Source organism: Nerophis ophidion, linkage group LG22 (assembly GCF_033978795.1).
Source record: "Nerophis ophidion isolate RoL-2023_Sa linkage group LG22, RoL_Noph_v1.0, whole genome shotgun sequence".
Lineage (NCBI taxonomy): Eukaryota > Metazoa > Chordata > Actinopteri > Syngnathiformes > Syngnathidae > Nerophis > Nerophis ophidion.
In genome coordinates, this window is record NC_084632.1 from 22,869,530 (window position 1) to 22,886,189 (window position 16,660).

At 39.0% G+C, this 16,660-nt stretch overlaps 1 protein-coding gene across 5 annotated transcripts in view; it reads right to left on the minus strand.

The window, feature by feature from the left end:
• Nucleotides 1-951: 951 nt before the first annotated feature.
• csnk1g2b (casein kinase 1, gamma 2b) overlaps nucleotides 952-16,660 on the minus strand; it is a 90,307-nt gene continuing 74,598 nt past the window's right edge. For 2 of the 5 annotated variants that reach the window (XM_061883520.1, XM_061883516.1), the window contains 6 exons: nucleotides 12,002-12,086; nucleotides 11,768-11,916; nucleotides 11,526-11,609; nucleotides 7,209-7,310; nucleotides 6,515-6,621; nucleotides 952-2,173 (listed from right to left, as the gene is read on the minus strand). In XM_061883520.1, coding sequence (XP_061739504.1) covers nucleotides 2,119-2,173; nucleotides 6,515-6,621; nucleotides 7,209-7,310; nucleotides 11,526-11,609; nucleotides 11,768-11,916; nucleotides 12,002-12,086 — 582 coding nt within the window. In that variant the 3' untranslated portion in view covers nucleotides 952-2,118. The remainder of the gene's footprint in view (nucleotides 2,174-6,514; nucleotides 6,622-7,208; nucleotides 7,311-11,525; nucleotides 11,610-11,767; nucleotides 11,917-12,001; nucleotides 12,087-16,660) is intronic. The other 3 variants (XM_061883517.1, XM_061883519.1, XM_061883518.1) reach the window with 3 other exon arrangements.

Below are 16,660 nucleotides of genomic sequence, written 5' to 3' on the forward strand. Positions count from 1 at the left end.
GACTATGCAAATATAAAAAAGGTTAGCATTTAGTGAATGTTTTGGGGGGGGGGGGATTTTTTTATTTTTAATTGGTTTTCAATGATTATTTATTTCAAGTTTTTGCAGAATGTCAGTATTACTGTACTATATACATATATATATATATATATATATATATATATATATATATATATATATAAATATAGATATTTTATTTAAATACATTTTGGCCAAAGGGGCGCATTTCAATTTCTTACACACCCTTATTACGTATCTTGGCCAGAGGGGGACATCTTTTAAAACCAACACAGTCAATTTGAAAAATCCATCCTTTTTGGGACCACCCTTATTTTGATAGATTTCACCACAAGGGGTGCAAATGAGATTTCTATTTTTTGTAATGTGCTTAAGGCCGATGACAAACGAGTCACGGACCACAGATGGCCCCTGTGCTGCACTTTGGGCAAACCAGCTGTAGAAGCTAACTGTGAAAGCCCACTATAGTCTTAGTACCGTTGTGTATTTGTTCATTCTATGGTCATATATGAGACGTGGGTTGTCTTACGTCAGCAATGGAATTCGTAAAATAGCTCTTCACCTGGTGGGTTTTTTCGGGGATGAATAGTGAAGTCTTTCTTTAGCTGCTGTCTTGTTTTTTTTAATATATTGCTGCCTTTGCACCTGTCAATGTTAATTTTGTATGCACATAAAATTAACAAAATATCCTGACTTTGTAGCAATGTTCACAGACTCTAGTATTTGGCTCTCAAGCAAGCAATGGTTTTCCATATTGGGACCATAGTTTTTGTCCTATCTTGTTCACCAGTCCTTTTTCTTTGTTGATGTCTCAAGAAGGATAGAAAAACAAGAACAAACACACACACACACACACACACACACACACACACAAAACATTAATCCAGTAAACATTTGGGACAGATTAGATAAAATGTCATAGCGGGACACTCGTTGAGCTTTAAACATTTTACTTAGAAAGGCACAAACTATGATTTCCTGGTAAATTATTTTGATGTAAGAAATAAAAGTTGAAAGACATATCTTCCCTCACGTAAATCAAACATTTTCCTTGCCATTACTCAGATATAAGCGTTGTGAAGGACTTTTCCTAGATCAGTCTTTATTAAGTTTTGTATTTCGTAATTGTTAATTTCATACCTAAAGTTTCCACTGTAATTGTTTTCTGCTTTTTTTGTGTGTGTTTTTCCCCAAAGTGCAATAATAGTAAGGAGAGCTTAATATCTGTTTCTCTCGATCTTCCACAGTACCTGAGGCCAGTGACTGTGCTACAAAGTCCACGATGACAGACAAAAAGTAAGCCAGATGACGGAGGGGAGCGGAGGCGAGGGGGGAGGAAATGGAACTCCAGAACACTACAACATAAAAATAAGTCTTCAATGCAGGGATTCAACTTTGAAAACTGAGGATTCAATTACAAATAAAGGAAAGAAAAAAAAAATACATAAAAATCCTCCAAATTCTGTAGTAGATGAAAAGCTTGCGGTGTCGCTCGGATTTAACATCGGCATAATTCACCTTTTTCTTTACCTTGATCCCAAAACACACACCAAAGGAAGAAAAGGAAAGCAATAAACTATTTCCTAAGGAGCAGATTTCGGATGGTTCCCCCTGATCAACAGCTGACTGTTGGAACAACAAACCTTCTGTATGGAATCTAGAATTCAACAACTGTTTCAAACAGTATCTTTTTTCATATTCACGCCACAGTATTCGAGTTTCATTGTTACAGCTTTAAAAAAAAAAAAAAATTCTCAAGCTCCTCACCCCACAGCCCCCCCCCCCCCCCCACCTGTAATGCAGGTAAGTGTATTTTGCGCCGATAAAGGAATCAAGAGTCTGTTGTGAGTCAGTATGACTGTAACATTCCTTTAACACGCCAGTAGCCAGGGAGCACTGAGAACGAGGGAGAGAGAGAAGCAGGGGAGGAAGTTAAGAGTGACAGAGGGGGTCAAGTGGGTGGGTCTGGGGGGCACTCGACAGAGAAGAGGACAGGGTGTGTGGAGGAGGAGACGGGGGGCGGAGGGGCGTCTGTGTAGTTGCTTCCATTTAAAACTTGACAGTGACAACAAGGTTTCAAGTTCTCTTCAATCTCTTCTTTCACTTGTGCCTCTGGAGGGCTTTCCTCTTTCTCCGTTTAAAGAAACAACAGCACCTGCGGAACGAGCAGAAAGGACAGGTTTTCTTAAAAGTCAGACATTTTGGGGAATAAAACAACACCACCAGGAATGCATGAAGAAGACATGTCTTAACTGCAGCGAAAAAATACCATTTAGCTTGCTTCCATGTTGTCCAGGGCAAGGACTGCCACACTGATGAAGCGATAAAGCGGCGACTCCCTACTTATATTAACATTTTCCTTTATTAAACTGGTCAGAAAGGTACCTGGTTATTGTGCTATATGGCTTCTCAAATATTTTGTTATGCCCCCTCTAGGAGGAAGAACAATTGTTAGCTGCCAACTAGAGCGCTAATCGCCAGCTGACAACTAGTCTGCTAATCTCTAGCTGACAACCAGTCCGCAAATAGCCACCTGGCAACTAAAGCGCTAATCACTAGCTGGCATCTAGTCGAGAAAAATTGCTAGCTGGCAACTAGTGAATTAATTGCTAGCTGGAAACTATTACGCTAATGGCAGCCGGCAACTCCCAACATTAATTGCTAACTGGCAACTAGTCGGCAAAAAGCTAGCTGGCAACTAGAGCGCTAATCGATACCTAAAAACTAGTCCGCATTTAGCGAGCTGGCAACTAGAGAACGAATCGCTACCTGAAAACTAATCCACTAATTGCCAGCTGGAAACTATTACGTTAATGGCTAGCCGGCAACTCCAACATTAATTGCTAGCCGGCAACTAGTCCGCAAATAGTTAGCTGGCAACTAGAGCGCTAATCAATACCTAAAAACTAGTCCGCAATTAGCGAGCTGGTAACTAGAGCGTTAATTGCTAGCTGGCAAGTGGAGTGCTAAACACAAGCTACCTGAAAACTAATCCACTAATTGCTAGCTAGCAACTATTATGCTAATGGGTAGCTGGCAACTACAACATTAATTGCTAACTGGCAACTAGTCCGCAAATAGCTAGCTGGCAACTACAGCGCTAATCGATACCTAAAAACTAGTCCGCAATTAGCGAGCAGGCAACTAGAGAACAAATCGCGGCCTGAAAACTAATCCACTAATTGCTAGCTGGCAACTAGAGCGTTAATTGCTTGCTGGCAAGTGGAGTGCTAACCACAAGCTACCTGAAAACCAATCCACTAATTGCTAGCTGGCAACTATTACGCTAATGCCTAGATGGCAACTAGAACATTAATTACTAACTGGCAACTAGTCTGCAAATAGCTAGCTGGCAACGAGAGTGCTAATCGATATCTAAAAACTAGTCCCCAATTAGCGAGCTGGCAACTAGAGAACAAATCGCTACCTGAAAATTAATCCACTAATTGCTAGCTGGCAAGTGGCGTGCTAACCACAAGGTAGCAACTAGTCTGCAAATCACTAGTTGGCAAATAGAATGCTAATCGCTAGCCATCTTAAATGCTAACATAAATACAATAATATATCTATTTAAGATTTTATTTTAAAACTGCAAAGGATAATGAGTAGGGTGTCCATGCAAAATGCCCCTTATAGACAACACTGCAGTGTGTTGGATCATTGTTAATGTGTATTTAAAATATTTGAATTTGTGGAAAAATAATACATTTGAAAAAGTGACATAAACGAGATAGTGCCTCCGAAGCCCCCTGGGGTTCACGGACCAACTTCAAAACCACCTTTTCTTACCTATTTGCATGTTTTTGTGGATGTGGGTTTAGCATTAGTCCCGAGCATGTGAAAACAAACCATGGAGGCATGCTGCAGATAACTATTTACCTTCATACTTCCTCCAAATAAGCCCGTTGGAATTTGAGACTTTAGTGACATCATTTTCCTTAGTTACGTCAGCGGATATCGTTACATATTAGGTTGAGGGTTGCCCAAAGAGCTGTGCTCGAGTCTGCCTTTTTTAGTCAGTTGTAGTCAATAAGCTTCTTCTTTTTCTTCATCCTCTTGTTGTGTGGCAAACTGTCTCGTACATGCACATGCATCCTCCGCGGTTGCCATGTCTATACATCCATCCATCCATCCATCCATTTATTACCGCTTGTCCCGTTCGGGGTCGCGGAGGTGCTGGAGCCTATCTCAGCTGCATTCGGGCAGAAGGGGGCTTGTCCCGTTCGGGGTCGTGGAGGTACTGGAGCCTATCTCAGTTGCATTCGGGCAGAAGGGGGCGTACACCCTGGACAAGTCGCCACCTCATCACAGGGCCAACAGATAAGACAGACAACATTCACACTCACATTCACACACTAGGGCCCATTTAGTGTTGCCAATCAAACTATCCCCAGGTGCATGTCTTTGGAGGTGGGAGGAAGCCGGAGTACCCGGAGGGAACCCACACAGTCACGGGTAGAACATGCAAACTCCACACAGAAAGATCCCGAGCCAAGGATTGAACTCAGAACTACTCAAGACCTTTGTATTGTGAGGCACATGCACTGGCACATGCACTAACCCCTGTTCCACCGTATTAGCGTCAAAAATTATAAGTTATATGTGTCAGCAGACTCCATAGAGAAGCGCTAAAAACTACAACATGGGTGACGGGGTAGAGACATTGTCGACGTCTAACGGGCGCTGCTCTTGTGGCGGCCCATCAGTATTTCTGTTCTGTCTACCCCTTTATACTGTATGTCTGTTCTTGAATGGGTTGTACTGTAAAAAAAATTGCCCACCGGGGAAAAAAAAACATTTTTTTTAATTGAATTAAAGGGTGCTTGGCCCGTAAAAAGGCCGAAAACAAAACGGCGCGTTCTGAAGAGACAATCTGAAAGTGGCTTAAAGATGGTCTGTAAAACATAATTTATGCTACATTTTGACCAACGACCCCATATTACATGTTATGTAGACCACAAGAACGTCTTTAAATATAGAAATAAAATCAAAATATGACCTCTTTAAAAAAAAAAAAAAGACTCATTATTGAGAAATAAAAGTCTAAAAGTCAAAGCATCATAATTTGACTTTGCAACAATAAAAGAGGGCCTTTTTTGATTTCAGGAATCCAGAGTGTCTGTGTTCTAAAGTAAAGGCAATAAAAAGCGACACACCAAGCACGAGGGGCAGTATCACGACCTTGGCTTGCTTCAGTTGGCCAAGACAAATTGTCAACAATATAAAGTGTCTTAGCTGAATACCTACGTAGAGTGAACGGGTAGATATTTTTCGTTAGTCAATGTCTTTCCTGATAGTGCAGGGACATTCTAAAATACCAAAGCCAATTTAATAAAGTCTTATTGTGAAAGGGTAACTCAAAGACACATTGACAATCTCTGGCATGTGCTCAAGGAAACCATACATGGTAACTAGTAGGGTTGGGCGATTTGACAAAAAAAAAAAAAGATAAGGATTATTTTTTATATCGCCACATCAAGATTAATATCACAGTTGTTTTGTGTTTTTGTTTAAGCGGACTGGCCCATGTAGGATTAAACCGAGTAACGTTGCATCCCTACTGTTTATAACTGCAGTATCTTGTAACATAGAGTACATTTCTGCCAGGCAACGGTACAGGTAACCCACGCTACGGTCTGCAACTGGCTTTAGGGCCACATTTCAGTATGTTTTGTGAGAGTAAAGACAACAACTTTGTTCCTCTTGAAGTTACTGAATACAAGAGGACTTTTTAAAAAAGTTTACTAAACAACACTTTCAAATTATAAATTATTATTTGTATTCTTGGATTGCTTGTACACATCTGTGCTTCTCACCAATGCTTTAGTGAACAGCAAGTGGTGACCCAGATATTGGAGTTTTCTTAAACTCTAATACTGTACCTTATATTTATCGGAAATACATTAAAGTGCAGTCCGAATTTGTTGATGACTGAAGTGCTGATATCAACCAAACCTAACCCCCCTCCCCCCAAACCACCCCTTGGATTGTAAATAATTCAATGTATATACTCTAATGATTAACTTGTGTGATGACTGTATTATGCTGATATATATATTTGTACCATGAATTTAGTGGTCAATTGTACGGAACATGTACTGAACTGTGCAATCTACTAGTAAAAGTTTCAATCAATCAATTCAATCACTGTAAAATAATGTTTACCAGCACATAAAAATATTTGTAACGATTATTTGAAGAACAAAACGTTATCGACAAACTCAAAAAAGATTTGAACAAAAAGTGCACAGTTTATTACTACAAGCTATTCTCAATCGTAAAATCGCAGAGCCTCGAGTAGTGCATCCCAAATACAAAGGTTGTAGGGATGCATGACAGTGTACTGCTATTTAGAACAAATAACTACTAAATGCATCAGGGGAAACAAACATGGCTTTACTGCATCTCATGACCGGTATGTGACAGATCCCCAACATGAAACACGAAGGCAAACATCTCGGTTTTGTAAAAGACAACCGCTTTTTTGGTCACATACTTGGTATCGTCGGCCACTTCAACCTCAGTGGGAGCGGTGATGGGAGCGTTGGAGTGTCCAGCTGTGGGATCGTCAGTGTTCAGCTCGCCATTTGTTGAGCTCATCACCTGTGTGGGCACAGAGACACCAGAGAGCTCAAAGACACATTCACGGGCAGTACAAAGCCCATTGATTTTAGTGTAACAATGCAAGGTTGCAAACTTGTGTTGTTTCTGATCACCAGCCACCTTTGAGTGTATCAGCTTGTGTGGTATAAAAAACTTCCAACTAAAGCAACTTCATAGAAGCGGGAAAGCTGCAGTACTGCTTATCGAACACTGGGTGGCATAGTTGAGTTGCAGCAATAACAAAGGAGGCCTCTGATTTAAGGAGCCATACAAATAGCCATATTCAAAGCACATGTGGGGGACGGCAATGGAATTTAAAACGGCACTTAGGGGTAAATGTACACAACATCTACACGGCTGTTGTATTTAGCCAACCATTTACAACAAAAATCTAGATGTTGTCTCTGCACAACCGTTCACATAACAGGCTATTAGCAGATGAGGCGATTGCTGCTGTGAGAGCAAACAGGACCGAGGAGACCCAGCGGAAGGTTGGGGATAGAGCGCAGGCAATGCGAGGGATAACAACAACACGGACAGAAACACACAGCGTCATGCAGTAGCCGTCTGAGCAGTAGCAGCAGTACCTGAACAGAGCCCCCCAGCCGCTCAGCTGTGAGGTGCGACCCCAAAGTCTCCTTATTGGTCACGGGAGTGGGCTGAGACTCACTTCCTTTGGGCTCAGGCGACTTGATGCAATAGCAAAAAAAAAAAAGGTTGAGGACGTGGGTGGTGGTGGTGGTGGTGGTGGTGAAGGGGCGGGATGATGGGGTAGCAATGTGGTGAGGTTGTGTTTATGTATGTGTGTGTGTGTGGGGACGGGGGAGGGAGTCGGGAGGTGTCGTGATGTGAGGGAGTGGAGGGGCAGGGTAAAGATGGGGTAGGTGAGTAAAAAACAAAAAGAAAGAAAAACAAAAAAACAATTACAGAAGACATCTCCCAAGCAGAAGCAGGCTTGTTAAGACATACTACAGTATGTTAATAGGAGAAAAGGGAAGCAAAATTCATATGAAGCACAGATCAACACACTTACAAGTCATGCAGGAGGAAAAGAAAAAGCCTCGAGTATTCAACAGACACAGCTAAGTACCATCGAGTACTTCCCCTTAGCCTCCTACCGCATCGTTGTTAGGGTTGGGTACCACAATGGCACCCGGTAACAAGGCTGAAGCTATCTGTGCTTCATTTTGGTGCTAAATAAACACATATGCATCCTTCAAGTGCTTGAAGGAGATATTGTTCAAGTAATGTCACATCCTGACAGAGGCACTTTCTTTTGACATTATTGCCGACTTATAACGCCAACAACAGTGATCAGTTTCAACGCTTTTGGAAAAAGTGCTTTTTAAAAACGCACTTCCCCAGTTCAGCGAGGAGATCCATTCACACAACACGAAATTCTGAACATTGACATTACAACACAGGCAGGTCGTTTTTTGTTTTTTTGGGCACATGCTCTGGTTTGTTTTGCTGCAATAATTCTGACAATTTGTTGTGGATTTTATTTCATAACGTGGAATTTCTCACTTAGTTAGCATCTTATTCATATCATCTAACTATTTAAATTACTATCATCTTGCATGTCACACAATTCTGTGAAAATCAAAAAGGCATTGTTTGTAGGGGGTGTCCCCATAGAACATGTTCACTCTCGATACGATACCAATACTGGAGCCTTGCGTATTGGCTGATACCGATGCGATATCAGTTTAAATCATAGTACATACTTTTATTTTGTACTTTGGAATGTTAGAAAATGTTTGATGAAGTGGATTTAGAGAACAGTGGTAGGTATGGAAAGACACTAACCTTATGACAGATTTATGCCTTTGAAGTGGAGTGCTAAATTCCTATGAATGTTCTCATTCATCCTGGTCATTGTCATCTCAGGGCGTTCAATTGTTCGCAACTGGACTGCTTGGTTTGTTTCTGAAGACGTTTTGCTGCTAAATTGTTATTGGCGACACTCACTGGTCGAAATAATTCATTATGGTAAGCGCATTACTGATGAAATTGAATGGTGCGGACACAGACACTTTCTAATACCTTCAAGACTTTATGTGCAAGTAATTTGCAACTATAGTTATTTAGAACCGGTTCTTATTGACAAATGTGTTTTAGACTGCAATATTGTTCAATTAAAGACGCTTAATATGTACGTCTAGCTTGTGTGGTTAGCTGTTGTGTAGTTGCGAGCTCCTAATAGCCTATTGAGGACGGCGTGGCGCAGTGGAAGATTGGCCGTGCGCAACCCGAGGGTCCCTGGTTCAATCCCCACCTAGTACCAACCTCGTCACGTCTGTTGTGTCCTGAGCAAGACACTTTACCCTTGCTCCTGATGGGTGCTAGTTAGCGCCTTGCATGGCAGCTCCCTCCATCAGTGTGTGAATGTGTGTGTGAATGGGTAAATGTGGAAGTAGTGTCAAAGCGCTTTGAGTACCTTGAAGGTAGAAAAGCGCTATACAAGTACAACCCATTTATCATTTATAGCCTACCATGTTTACCTTTTGTAAATGATTTGACTAAAATACAATATCGACCTTGTGTGCTTTTTTGAGGGCATTTACTGTAAATGTTAACTGGGTGTCCAGCCTTGCATAAATAAAGGTACTGCAGGACTGCTGGTATCTGAGCAACATCAGAGATCTTAGATGCAAGCCGATATCTGATACTTGTTTATTTTTTGTATTTTTTCCAATATAGGATTGGGTTAGGGTTTTAAAAAATGTTCATCATTGGTGCCGGTTTGGTAACCAACAGTAATAGTATCGGTTAAAATTTCAACCCGAGGTTTCCAAACCTTTTCCACAGAGGGACGCATACTGGTAAACCAAAACACGCGGTGGCCATTTTTATATTTTTAATTTTCAGAAACGGTATATATATTTTTCTCATTCAAAAAAAGCCTCCTTGTCAACTTTGTTTATTTAGCGTTAACCTTCCAAAGTTTTTTTTGTAAAATAACACCTGTTTGCTCTTTTTGCCTATTTCAGCTGCACTCGGGCGGGAGGCAGGGGACACCCTGGACAAAGTTTTAGTCATTGTTTTTTAGAATGTGCTTATTGCCGTTAAAAAATTTGCTGTGCAATTGGCCCCCGGACCTTAAACTTGGAGTGTAAACGATAGTCATCCCGTTATCGTCACGGGCAACTTGCATGGTACCGTATTTTTTGGACTATAAGTCGCAGTTTTTTTCATATTTTATGCCGGGGAGCGACTTATACTCAGGAGCAACTTATGTGTGAAATTATTAACACATTACCGTAAAATTTCAAATAATATTATTTAGCACATTCACGTAAGAAACTAGACTTATAAGATTTCATGGGATTTAGCGATTAGGAGTGACAGATTGTTTGGTAAACTTATAGCATTTTCTATATGTTATAGTTATTTGGATGACTCTTACCATAATATGTTATGTTAACATACCAGGCACCTTCTCAGTTGGTTATTTATGTGTCATATAACGTACACTTATTCAGCCTGTTGTTCACTATTCTTTATTTTAAATAGCCTTTAAAATGTCTATTTTTGGTGTTGGGTTTTATCAAATACATTTCCCCCAAAAATGCGACTTATACTCCAGTGCGACTTATATACGTTTTTTTTCCTTCTTTATTATGCATTTTCGGCGGGTGCGACTTATACTCCGGAGCGACTTATACTCCGAAAAATACGATACTTCAGAGGTTGCAATGTTTAATGAAAAGCAATAAAAAAAGGTGGCATCAACAAGGGAAGCCAATCATAAAATCTCAACACCCTGTGTTAGATTCATCAAGTTTAACGACATATCAAACCCTTGTAGACCATGAGGTCCTCTGGCACCAGCTCTTAATCCAAATACCAGAAAAAAGATCAATGGTGAAGCGACATTTAGCCATTATTGCCCCACCTGTGGAACTGTGAAAACCGTTGATATTTCATTAAAAAAATGGTTAAAGGCACACCTTTTTAATCAAGCTTTTTACTGATCATTTTAAACTCTTCTTTAGGTTTTAATTTTTATTCATTTGTTTTGTAATTATTATTTATTACTATTATTTTCACAATTTTATGTTTTTATTTATTCATTCCATCCATCCATTTGTTACTGCTTGTTCCGTTCGGGGTCGCGGAGGGTGCTGGAGCCTTTCGCAGCTGCAGTCCAGCGGTAGGCTGTTAATATATATTATTTATATTTAGTTTTTAAATATATTGAAATTATATTTTATAGAACTTTTTAGATTACGTAAATGTTTATTATTTGTTATTTTCCATTTTGGACGCCTCAAAGACAACATGTTTCCTCAATTCTTAGTGCCTTGCCATGTCTTGTTATTGTCAAAAGTTCTGTGTTGCAACTTGCTTGTGCTAAAAAGTGCTATATAAATAAAGTTTGATTGATCTGTGTCCATGAGACATCTTTTACAAGTTTTTTTCAATAAACCGATCATCAGAAATGATGATAAAAGTTAAAAAGACTCGGATTATGCCGGGAAAGTAAACTTTGTCACACATTAAGCATCTATTGTCATTACTGGTATGAACAATGCAGTCAGCATTTTCAACTCAGGCATGCAATGACAACGATGTATGAATTAAAGGCAACACCCCAACACTGCTTTTTTTCACAGCTAGCCAGTCACACTTGTGACTGTGCAGGTAAATTTATGCTGCTGTCTGACCAAAGAACAATAATAACGTCATAAACAAATAACCTCACGACAGAGATTTCTGGCATGAAATGTGCGTGTGTGACGGAAAAGTGGCAGCCGTTTTCTCCAGGAAGTTGCTTAGAGTTGGATACAATAAGAACAACCAGGCAGAGGAACTTGAATGACTGGGTTGGTGGGTCAGTCAGTCACCTTGTAGATTGGCAGGCAGGTGTGACAGTTGTGTAATATTAATAAATAACTCACCTGGTTTTTGGTCTGCTGTTGTGCTTTGTCCCTGCTGCTGGGCTGCAGGGGAGCATCACTGGGGATAGGGCCTATTGGTGTGGGCTGAAACAAGGACCAATAAAGAACATGAATGAATGAAAACGTGAAATGTAAATATCAAAAATAAAGCAAAGAATGCCACGATATCAATAAGCAGTGCTTCACTTGAATAACAAATACATGCCAAGCTAATTCTTCTGACTGATTTCGAGACGACTCACCAGGGATTTGCCAACCCAGTCATATTCATAGTCAAAGACGTAGCCGTTTCGGTCAAAGAGATCAGTGAAGAGCTTCCGCAAGTAGTCGTAATCGGGCTTCTCAAAAAAGTCTAGCCTCCTCACGTATCGCAGGTAAGTAGCCATTTCTTCTGTATCGAACGGGACGTAAGCAAAAAAAAAAAGATGTTTTAATGCAGAACGGCAATTATTACACATAACAGTGGTTCTACTGACCAGGGAAGCTTTCACAAAGCACTTCAATCGGTGTTGCTCGTTTGGTGTCACCGATTTTCTGATACCTCTCCTTTAAAGTTTCAGCCTGGAAGGAAAGATAGATGATGCATTATTAGCAATTCGAAGGCTGGGCTAGTACATAACCAGAGTCAGTGTAAGGAAAAAGGTGTAATTGCGGATGAGAAATCAAAAACCAGTTTGTATCGCAATTCCTGGGAATCATTTGCCGGTTTTGTTAACAAGGCCCTTTTTGATTCTTGTGAACGCATGGTGTCACCACGCAGTTTTTCATGAGAAAGGATGACAACTTGGAAACTTGTGATACTTGCAATGTGGATATTTCCTCAAACAATAGCATACACAGCATGTGATAACTTTGAATGAATGACATGTTTTCGATCACCGCTGAGCCAGAAGTGAATCTCCACCAGCGCCAGTGTGTCATTTGCTGTTAATACTACAGGTAACAGTGCCTGTTATGTTAGCGCCTTATTGTGAAATCTGCTATTATCAGCTGTAAACATGTAATGAATGCTTCTCATGCATTACATTTGCCTTATATGACAAGACAAGGTGCTCAGAGGCCGCGCGCCTCCTCCCTATCTTAGAAGTGCTCTCCACAACGGAGATACTGTAATTAGTAAGATTCCTGAAAAAGCAGGTATGCACATTTTTCTGCAACATAATGGATAATGTTCCTAGTGGTAGAATTTTACAATGCCGTTCTAATAAACGTGACTTGCTTCAAATAATCACTGGATATGCTCTTTCAAAAGAAGATTAATTTCAAATAATACTAGAAAAATGTTCGTGTTACTGAAAAATTTGGTGTAATTTTCACAGAAAAATGTACGTTGTATTTTGTTTATTTCTACATTAGAATATCCATCTTATTACTATATTATAGTCAACTTCAAAACACATTATTTTTTTCTGGAACCTGGCATCCCATTGAGGCTGAGGGTTTCTTAAAAACCCCAAAGTTGGGTTTGTACGCTCGGTTTCTTCTAAACCAGGGCTGCTCAAATTTGGCAAGTTAAGTCGTTTCATTTAGCCCTCCAACAGGTGCTTTCCCAAATAGAATACATATTCATACTGGCATCTTTCAAGCTTGCACAATGATTGGTGACATTTTTTGAAGGCTGACTAGTTGCCATCTATCAAACGTGACAATCTCCACTACCTTAAATATGGCGATATGGGGCTCAACGTCTCACAGATGTGTGTAAACAGGCCATTGGCACAACTCAACAAAATTCATGCAAATTAGCCTGGTTTTTATCAATTACGAACCGGATCATTTAGCTGAATCAGAAAAACCTGATTAATTCCCATTCTGTCCCGTGTAATTTTTAAATGTATTATAGTTAGAGATGTAAATCGTTAGAGGATTATATTGATAACAATATAAATATTCCTTATCAATACCAATACTCATCGGTACTATATGTAAAAAAAAAAAAAAAAAAAAAAAAAAAATGATGAACATTTTTATTAGCACAAGAGGTTGTACACCACTAACATTATGCAACATCTCAAAGTCATTTATAAACACCTGTTTTTTAAATTTTAAACAAGTCAACTATGTTTGCAGTGCATCATCTTGTAAAGACTACACAGATCCATCAACGTGTTTCTATTTTATTACAATTACACTCAGCAGGTCACAGACATTTTACATGATGTATTAAATATATAATATAAATCAATGCAATCAACTAACATGTTAGGTGGGTGTGCATGTAGGCAAGGTGTGTTTTGATGCCATGCAAACAAGGCGCAAAGGTGTGTGGCGGTGACTAAAGACCTGTCAAATGATGGTTGTTTCAGAGCAACTTTATGGATTATTATATTACTTACATATTACATTACTTCCAATAATTCACATTTTGAGTGGATTAATATTGGCCTTTGAATTACTGGATTACTAGAGTGGTTGATAAAGCGCAGTAGCAGCGGACGTGAGTAAAGAGTGTTCACTTTAAACTGACACTAACCTTAATCAGCGTGCGTCACTTTTGAAGAGGAAATATTGTTTTTGCAAACTTTTGTGTGTGGTGTTGCTTCCTTATTTGTGATCAACCAAACTGATTATAAGATCCTACCTAGGTCTTGTTTTATGCATAACAGCGGCAGCTGAAGTGAATGTAACAGCGTGTCATAATTACTACGGTCAACTGGATTAAAACAATACCAATAGCCGTATCATTTGTACAGATGCTTAACGGTCCTCATGGACCGATCCACTTAGCCGCCGGTACAAAGAAATTCCGGTTCTCGGTACACATCCCTAATTGTAATATGTAGTGCATTGCTTGCAGACAGGTTGGTCTGGTTTGTTATTCTACGTTCTTTAGTAATGACACACATTGGGGTTCTGAAATCATTACAATGACTTGGTTAAATGAATGAAGGCATTGTAATTCACTGGCAAGTGTTTTGCACACAACCAAACGTACAAGCACGATGCATAAATGGCCCACAATAGTGATCGGAAAGCAATGCTCTAAAATGTTGAATTCATAAATTTAAAGAGAAAATGGAAGATATTTTAGATTTTATTTAATTATCCCCAACTTGCAAGTGCATTTTCTATTGTCTTGTCTAATCTGGCCCGCCACATCATTTTGTGTGGCCGGCGAAAGCCTGGAAATAAAGTGCGCCAATGAAGCGCTTCCTCTTTTGTACTAAATATATTCGTTCCTTTAATTTTGACACAAAAATTGCACACTCAACCCTCAGTGTTCCAAGTAACAATATGCCATTATGGTAAAGGAGCATGTAACACAGGAAATGAATTGCGCGATTAATCTGCATGAACACATTACTAATACAATAACATTTGTGTGTTATTTTATTATTTAACCTTTATTTAACCAGGAAAAAATCCCATTGAGAATAAAAACCTCTTTTTCAAGGAATTCCTGGCCAAGAGGAAGCAAAGTTACACATAAAATATTAAGGAGAGGATGGACATCAAGTAAAACAGTTACAGATAACTGAGGCTCCTTCAAATGCCCTCAGTTTACACTTAAAAGCATTTCAGGATAAAACATTTAGCTTAAATTGAGCTTAGATCTAATATTGGAGGATACCCATAACCAGTGTTCTGAAAATTACTCTGAAAAAGTAATGAATTAGAGTAAAAAGTAATTTAATTACTAACGGAATTACTCTTTCATAAATGTAATTAATCACTAGGGAAATAAATGTATACATTACTTCAAAAATTAAAAAAACTTTAAATATTTGGCATATGCTCTTTTGAATCTTTTCACCGGATTGTGTTCCCTTTGCTTGATAAAAAGATTGAATGTTCTTCGATGGCTGTCATAACTTCAGGTATATTTTGGAAGACAAGTTTCTCATTTCAATCATTGATTTGTTGTTCAATATTCCAATTGCGTACTTATGTTGTTGTCTGCTGTGTCACAGCGTGATAGTGCCAGTTCCTATTTAAAATCAAGTTCATTTAAGAGCGGTGCATCTTGTTGCTTTCACAAGTAAAAATATATTTCCTGCATTGAACTTGCTGCACTTATGACGCTGTCTTGTTGTCGATATAAAACCACATCAAAAGATGCGTGCCACGTTACATCAAGCTATCGCGAACGGCATTGTAATGGACCTAAAAGTAATTAGATTACTCGTTATTAGTAAAAGTAACAGCGTCACGAACGCCGTTATTATATAATGCCATTATTACGAACACTGCTCATAACTGCCATGAGAACCTCAAACCTATTTGAGAACCCTGCCCTATTGGATAATTTTTGATAGAATGGTAACTAAGCGATTACGAGATTAAGATATTTAAAATATTAAAATCGTTAGAAACACTTTTACAGCTGTGAATACAAGTTGGTCAAGGTATTTGTTTTTATTAGAAAATAAATAACGAAACCAAGTGAGAGCAAAAAATACTATTTCTAATTTAGCACATCAAAGTACAATGTGGATTTTTTTTTACTACAAGTATGCAGTCAAACTTTTGAGAATAAAGTCACATTTCTAAGTAAATGTCCTCAAAGTACAGAAATAAACAATTGGATCAAATTCTATTAAATTAATTTATAAGGCGTTTTTTTGGGGGGGGGAATACAGACGAAGGTGTAACCAAGTTACACTTTAGTAAATGTTTCACAAGTAACTAAAGTCTCAAGTCACACTATAACACGAGCATATCATCAGTATCAGGACTTTGAAGCAATTGTGTAAACATGATTGCACGCCAGGTATTGAGAACCAGCAAGTAACTGATCGGCTCAGATGGATTCATTCTAATTCACTGTTACCCACAGGAGTGAAATCTACTTGTGGTGTTGTGTTGGTGATGGAGTGTAGATGATGCCAAAGTATAATTTACACAAAAAGTAAGTTGTGCACAAACTATATTGAAATTTACATTTAAAAAACAAAACTATATAAAGAAGGTATTGGTGTCGGTCTTGAGAAGCAGGAAGTCATCTGTATTGATAATGGCTAAAAAAAAAAAAAAGTGTATACCGAGTGCATTCTGTTTCCTCTTTGTGTTTTTATAATCTCAAAAGCCTTCAAGTGCTTTTCAATCAATCAATCAATAAATCAATGTTTACTGATATAGCCCTAAATCACTAGTGTCTCAAAGGGCTGCACAAACCACAACACAAACCACTACGA